The sequence below is a fragment of the Pantherophis guttatus genome, chromosome 2 (genome assembly GCF_059756535.1).
Source record: "Pantherophis guttatus breed Tessera chromosome 2, ASM5975653v1, whole genome shotgun sequence".
Taxonomy (NCBI): Eukaryota; Metazoa; Chordata; class Lepidosauria; order Squamata; family Colubridae; genus Pantherophis; species Pantherophis guttatus.
In genome coordinates, this window is record NC_142064.1 from 113,898,800 (window position 1) to 113,906,117 (window position 7,318).

General features: G+C 37.6%; 1 protein-coding gene across 1 annotated transcript; it reads left to right on the top strand.

Annotated features, from left to right (window-relative positions):
- The first annotated feature begins 1,442 nt into the window (after positions 1-1,442).
- On the top strand, positions 1,443-6,802 carry KLF1 (KLF transcription factor 1). The gene is made up of 4 exons (XM_034434475.2): positions 1,443-1,563; positions 1,724-1,832; positions 4,296-5,166; positions 5,532-6,802. Exons 2-4 carry the CDS (start codon positions 1,746-1,748, stop codon positions 5,705-5,707), a joined length of 1,134 nt encoding a protein of 377 aa, XP_034290366.2. The 5' UTR covers positions 1,443-1,563; positions 1,724-1,745; the 3' UTR covers positions 5,708-6,802.
- Positions 6,803-7,318: the final 516 nt, after the last annotated feature.

Below are 7,318 nucleotides of genomic sequence, written 5' to 3' on the forward strand. Positions count from 1 at the left end.
GCTTAGTCATGAAGCCATTATCTCTCAGTTTCCATTCCCCATATGCAAGTAGGGATTAGGATCATATATCTTATCCTGAGAATTGCTCTCCATGTAGGAGTGAAAAGAAATCAACTCTTTTTTAAAGACTTTAACATATGAAAAGTAGTAAGGCACACAGATACAGTAAATGACCATCATTGCTGGGGGGGGGGGGCATAGGTTTTTTATCCATTAGCTAGTTTTATTAACTGTCTAAGTGCTGGATTTTCTTGAAAACTTAATATGCAATTTATTTAGAAAAATGACTAAACTGGGGAGGTAGGAAGCACTTTGGGGGCTTCAAAGAGAAATAGTGGAAAACAACTCATTTGTCAGCTTCAGGGAAATGGGTGTTTTGTGGTTGATATATACCATTGCAAATAAAACTCCCCCCACCCCACCCCATGCCTGTAGTCTTTTTCTGATAGCTTGCACAATATGAGCCATGAAGGTTCATTTCCCTTATAATCAACGGAGTATGTATTTTTATTTCTTATACATTACTGTATTGCCTTCTATATTATGAATGTTTCTCCAAGGTTCCCTTTCATTCATGACCTTAGTCTGCTGATATTTGGAGCTAGAGGGTGTAGAAAAATTCTTTCAAAACTCAGTAAACCAGACTACTATAAATTTGCATATGTAAAACTGGTGATTCACTCATTCCCTGTTAGATCTGCAGATAGTTTTCTTAAGAGACATCCCAAAGCTCTTACTTTACCAAGACCTTTTTGTAACTAGAGCCCCTGGAAGTTAGTGAGGCATTCTAGGTGTATATTTTAAAAATTGCATTATGTATTGCACAAAGTCTTAAAGGGCTTTCATAGGCAATCATATAATCTTTATTGAAATATAATCCAACTAAATTTAATGCAATTTACTTCTGAGTAGATACATATGATTGCAGGCTAATCCCTGATGGGTTTTAAATTGCCATTTTTGGGTACTAAACAATCTTCCCCCCCTCCCCATAACATGGCGATGAAAAAATATTTTTACTAATAACCCTAAATGCTGAAAGCATCTAGAAAACTACAAATTATATGCCTTCCTTTATATTTATAACATGCATAACAATATATAACATATATTATAGTTTGATCTTTTTTTTTACTTCAACGGTCCAAATTAGAACTGTTTGGTCCGCATTATTCCTTTCAGGGGGTAATATATTTTATTTGTAATAATTTTATTTTCTAAATAAATACATATAAATAACACACACACACACATATAAATACACACATGTATGTATGTATGTATGTATGTATGTATGTATGTATGTAAGTATATAATATATAAATAAACAAAAGGTTATCACCGACTGAACTGAATTCATCCTTATCTCTCTTATTTAAAGAAAGTAACTACTAAATGTCCTGCAAACAAGTTGATTAATCCTAATCCAGCTGCAGCTAGCCACACCCCCTTCTTTTGATTGGTTTAGGTAGCTTCATTTAGTCTTCTGTCTTGTTCAAACTGACAAAGAAAGGAAAGAATTAAAAGAAGAAAAATATTGATGGTGACAACTAAAGTAGAAAGGTTTGCTCTTAAAGAGGGAAGAGGTGATGTTTGGGTGGGGATGATGTTTATATGAGAGAGTAACAGCAAATTTTTACATCTAAGTAGTGTGTAGCTAGGAGTAAGCAAATATTTGAAAGGTGTGATGCTACCCTATTAATTTTTCCTTCTTTTCTTTCAGGGATATAGCTTTTTAATAAGCCATGGCTTTTGTGGAGGCTGTGTTACCCCCAGCTGGTATCCTGGGGGGAATTAACAACTTCCAGGATATACAATCTGAAAGTTTCCAGGTGAGAAGTTGTGGGGGATACTGGCTGGCTGGTTGAAGGTGTCCTCTGATAAGAATTAAAAATGTCTGAAGGGAAGGAAGGTGGTAATAAGTATAGGCTCCCAGCTGGACCCAGTCTGTTTCTTACAAAATCAAGGTTTATTTCTAGAACAGATGTGACAAGGTATTTTAAACCTTTGCATTTTAGGAGTTCTCTTTAGCCAGATGGTGGAAAGAGTAGAAGGCATTATTAGTCTTACTCCATTATAAAGAAAGCAGTAGAACAGAAAGTTTGAGGCACCAAGTTTTCCTTCTGAAGGGAAGACAGGATATAATGCTGATTAAATAGATAGATAAATAGAAGTTGGTGATTTTGGGGTACTTATGCTTGTTTAAGCTTAAGTGCAAAAATGTGAAGAATTGTTTGCATGTTTAGAACATATTTCATGATGATAGTCTGTCTGGGAGAGATAATGTTATGTAGTTTTAGTGTGTTTTTCCCACCTTAAATTAAGAGATGTGTGTGCAGACCTGGTAGATAAGACCCACACAACTAGCTAGAGCTAGAGTCTCTAGAGTCAGTGGGTTGCATCAGTGGATATAATGTTTCTCAGAAGGAACTTTCCTGAAGTCTTCTGGAACTCCTGATATAATCTTGTAATCAATGTGAAAGGAGCAAAATGGCCCTCCTCCCATTGCCTGTATTTATTGTTTGTAAGACAAATGTATTCATGATTAAACCATGTTTTAACTGAATAAAATACTGTAGCCACACTGGCTGAACTACAAACTAATTGTAGGAGCTGAATTCACACTTCATGCTAACTTGCAATTCATGCGCAGCTTTATTGACCTTACATTGATTATGCATCATAGTTTATTTTTAAAGTCAGTTTCTCCAAGTTTTTATTAGATCAAACTATATAGAAGAGGAGACTGCCTAAATTGCAAGGAATTATAAGCTGTCCTTTGACGCTTATGGTGGGATTAAGTTTTTAATAGGGAGGAAAAGGGACCTTGTTGCACTAGGAAAGCAGAAGTTAGAAGAAAAAAACATAGTTTGAAACGGCCAAATTCCAAGCAGAAGCCATTGTATTACAGTTGTTATATGTTAATTGAAATGCTAATGTTAATTGAAGCGCACACATGCTTTATGTTACGTTTTTGTACAGTAACCCATTTTTTTAAATGTAGTTTATCCATAAAGAAAAATATTACATACTTACAAAATAATAGTTGAGTGATAAATATATTTTAGGCCCAATAAAATGTGGCATGTGGTGTGCAGAATTCATCTTGAGGCAGATCTTTTTTTAAAAAATAGGAAAACAAGGAATTTAAAAAATAGGATGGGAATCTGTCCCTCTGACCTGGAGAAGCCAAAAACTCTAGCTCACACATTTCTTGGATTAGCATCTTGCATCCTACTCCTGTAATTCTACTTATGAATAGTAGTATCTGTGGTTCTATGAACAGTTTGATTTGCTTCTTACTGTAAAGGAGCTCTAATATCTCTAGAGGAGTTGCAGATTTTCTTTCGGCTGCCATTGCTTCACACAGGAAACTAATATTACTAATACTATTAATATTAATACTATTAATAAACACTATTATTTATATACATATATATAATATGTTTATATTATATACTCTTAACCTTAATAGGTTATATACATGGATATACATATTACTTCATAATATTTAGTATGTAGAGTTTTCATCCACAAAATAGTTTTATAATCTTGTCGATTAGTTTTTAATACTAAGTTTTCCTAATGTTATCTGCATTTATAGCATAGTGTCTATGCTTTTAATTTCTCCTTTGTAGCATCTCATAATTTTATAAAATGGTGGTCAGGGGTCATAATAAATTTAAAGTGATACTTTATCATACATTTTGTAGTTGCAAGTCAGAACCTGAATACAAGCAATGGAGATACTGCATTTATGGTATCAGATCCAATTTTGGGAAGAAATAAAATAAATTGCTGTTTCTGTATTGATTACCCTGCTATAATAATACACATCATAAATAGTTTTATTCTACTTTATTTATTCAATCCGTCTTACAATCATGTGATACTCTTCAAAGAACAAATGTTAAGTATTCTACTCTTCTAATCTGTAGTCCTTGAAAGTCTAGAGTAGAATAGCCATAGGATGCTGTCCAAGCCTGAATGTTTCTGTTGCCTGTTTCTAAGGGCCGGTGAGATAAGTAGTATACAACTTCTCCCAACTGCAAGGCAGAAACTTATGCAGCTCTGTGATAGTGGGCTTCTTATCTCCACCTTAACTCCAGCCTGTGCCTGCCCTGGCTTCTGAAGCTCATCCATCACAATTTTTGTGACCTACTTTTGTCTTTCAAATAGTGAAAGGCACTTACTACAAGAAGTCTATCAAGAGTGCTTTTTTCTCCCCCCAGCTTCTACCTGCATTTCATACCTGGAACGCAATTTATTTCATGAGCAATTTACTTGCTTTCTAGTGGTGGAAGACCGAAGACTGCCCTGAAACTCCATCTCTGGAGTTCTTGGAGTCGAACCAACCTGAGGGGATCCAGCAAGTCAAGCAGGAGCATGAGGAAGCCTATTGGGATCTCGACTTTCTCATAAGAAATTTTTCTACCTCTGGGCAAAATGCCGGTCTTTCTCAAGTTGACCAAGAGGACCAGATCTCGATGTCTGCTATCTCTCAGACAGTGTCAGTTGAGGAGGAAGTCAGAGAAAAGCTCCCAGGAAGCCTCAAGGTTCCAGAAGTTCCTGGTCCTTCAAGCTCAGAAGTCCCGTTCTTGCTAAAAGAGAACTCTGTGAACTGTACCCCGGTTCTACCCGGTTATTTCCAGGATATAATAGAGCCCAATAAAGGTCTAGTATTTTCCAACAATCAGTTGTCACACTTTGCCCAGGGAGATTCTATGGCTCTTGCCGCAGCAGGGCAACAGCCCAGGGAGCCCAGACAAAGATCTCATGGGCAATATTATCATTTAACCTATGAAACCCCTGTACAGCCAAGTCCTCACTTGCTAGGCAAACATGCTTCTTACAATCAGCTTCCATCAACTGCAGTGGCTTCCCAGCTGCCACACTGCAGTCTGCTGAATGGTTACCATCCTTTCTCCCATAGTCCATATCAAGCCCGAGTTCAAATGTACCAGGCAGATTCTGTTCTCCATGCTCTGCCACTCCTTGGTTTCAGGAAACCACCTTCACCTATTAGAGAAGCTATAGCCAAGCCAAAGAAGGGACACAAACAATGGCCCCACAAGCGGCCTGCTAGTCACATGTGCAGTCATCCCAGTTGTGGGAAGACATATACCAAGAGCTCCCATCTCAAGGCTCATCTTCGCACACATACAGGTAAGAAAGAATGATATAGAGGCCGGGTGCAGCTGGGTGTTGGATCTTGGGGCATTTTATCCTCTGCTCTGGGGCCTTAGAAATTGCTCACCTGTTGAGTCTACCTCTAAGGGGGTCACCACATAATGCAACATGCAAACCTTCGATATTCAGCAGACCCAGCAGAATATCGAAGGTTTGGATGTTGCATTATGTGATGGCCCCCTTACCCTGAGACTTGGGGAGGGAGGTGTGGGAAATCCTGTAATTTGGGGCTGCTTATTTCTTCAAAATTCTGTGCATGGATGTTAACTGTAACTTAAAATAATAACCCTCCTTGGGTTCAGTGGTAGCACAAGGACATAGTGGTACTATTTGTTTTACAGGAGAGAAACCATATCACTGCACTTGGGAAGGATGTGGTTGGAAATTTGCCCGTTCAGATGAGCTGACTCGCCATTATCGTAAACACACAGGACAGCGTCCATTCAAGTGTCGCCTCTGTCAGCGTGCTTTCTCCCGTTCGGATCACCTCTCTCTGCATTTGAAGAGACATGTGTGACAAATATAAACATTTTGGACTGCAATGGATGGTCTAACTCACAAGGGAATCATAGTGGGATAGTGATTATGGGATGAGGGGGGTATCTCTGCATGTTTCCATTTCCTACAAAGAAGTCACACCTGCCTCTGCCCCTGGTAGTATTAAGCCAAGAGAATGTAATGGAGACTAGACCTGGTTGGGCTCCCAGATGGAAGAATTTTGGAATCTCAGCTGTATTATTCTATCGCTACTAAAAACTCATTTATATGATAATCATATTTTGAAACCTAAATTGGGCACTTGCATGTCTTTTTCTTCCTATTAAATAGTATTCCAGACCACAAAGATATTGTCATCTACTGTAGGATATATAAGAACCTTTTGTATTTCATTGTCCTTGCAGTAAGAAGAAATCATTTTTTCCATAGTCTAAAACATTCCTGAAGGTATGGTCTACTTCGGTTTAATGCCAGAGATATGAGGAAGGGATCTAAGGCAGCAGTGGAGCCAAAGCAATTGGTCTAGTGCATTCTTCGATATATTTTCTGAATAAATGAAATTGGGATAAGGGCTAGGTCTATAGCTAGCAGTATTACAACGAATGCATTGAAGTTTCCATCATTGGCAGATCCTGGAAATGAGTTTTATCTTTATCTTCTATTAGGATCAAATGTTGAAGGAGCTGATGGAGTAGTCCTTTTCCCCTGGGCTAAAAATTAAGGGTACAAAGGAATTCCTTTATTGTATCTGGCAGTTTCATAAGTGAAAATGGGCACATCTGCATGTATCAAATTGTTATTCCTTTTTATTATGTTTTTGTATCTATCAAAGTGAACAACTATGATGCAAAGGAGAACACAGCTCAATTTTTACAGTTGTGTGCTGAAGAGTGTAATGCAAATTAGACCAGCTGAAAAAGCCACTACTCAATGTCAAATGAGCCTTGGTTCTGTTACTTTAATTGTGGGTTCACAATGCTAAGTCAAAATATGAGTTACATATTTCTGGCATAATATTATGCCACCCAGTAGGTGTGACTTCCATGGCTCATGGCTTAGTATATTATGTATATTATTCAGTAAACCATGCATAATAAACCATTCTCATTCTCAAGGTTGACTCAGCCTTCCATCTTTTTGAGGTTGGTAAAATGAGGACCTGGATTGTTGGGGGCAATATGTTGACTCTGTAAACCGCTTAAAGAGGGCTGTAAAGCACTTTCTAAGTGCTATTGCCTGTTGTGTTTCATGAATCCAGCCAATGTATAGTTGCTCATCTTGTTCAGCTGATATGGTGTGAAAAGCAAGACACATTTGGGAAATTGCTATGCAAAAGATCTCAGCTGTTATCTGAATGCTTAGATGTAGCTCCAAGATGACTGATCATCATTTGTAAATTTGGCATTTTGAGAAGGAACAAAACTTACTAGCTGTTCTGAGCTGCCACAGGTCTACAGCAACAAAGTCTTATTCTTTGCATCAAAAGAAAAGCTGCAGCCTTTTTTATTTTTTATTTTTTTTAAGAAGGAACAAGTTTTCCTATGAATTTGAAGAAGCTGCAGCTGAGCCAATACTTCAGAGTCACTGGTTTCCTCAACAACAATAATCATGGAAATATTACTTTTGGACA

Bases quoted from the DNA above. Each gene is read 5' to 3' on its own strand.
- KLF1 (XM_034434475.2), top strand. From the start codon at position 1,746: ATGGCTTTTGTGGAGGCTGTGTTACCCCCAGCTGGTATCCTGGGGGGA. The intron at 1,833-4,295 runs GTGAGAAGTTGT...CTTGCTTTCTAG, and splicing joins TACAATCTGAAAGTTTCCAG to TGGTGGAAGACCGAAGACTG. The intron at 5,167-5,531 runs GTAAGAAAGAAT...TTTGTTTTACAG, and splicing joins TCATCTTCGCACACATACAG to GAGAGAAACCATATCACTGC.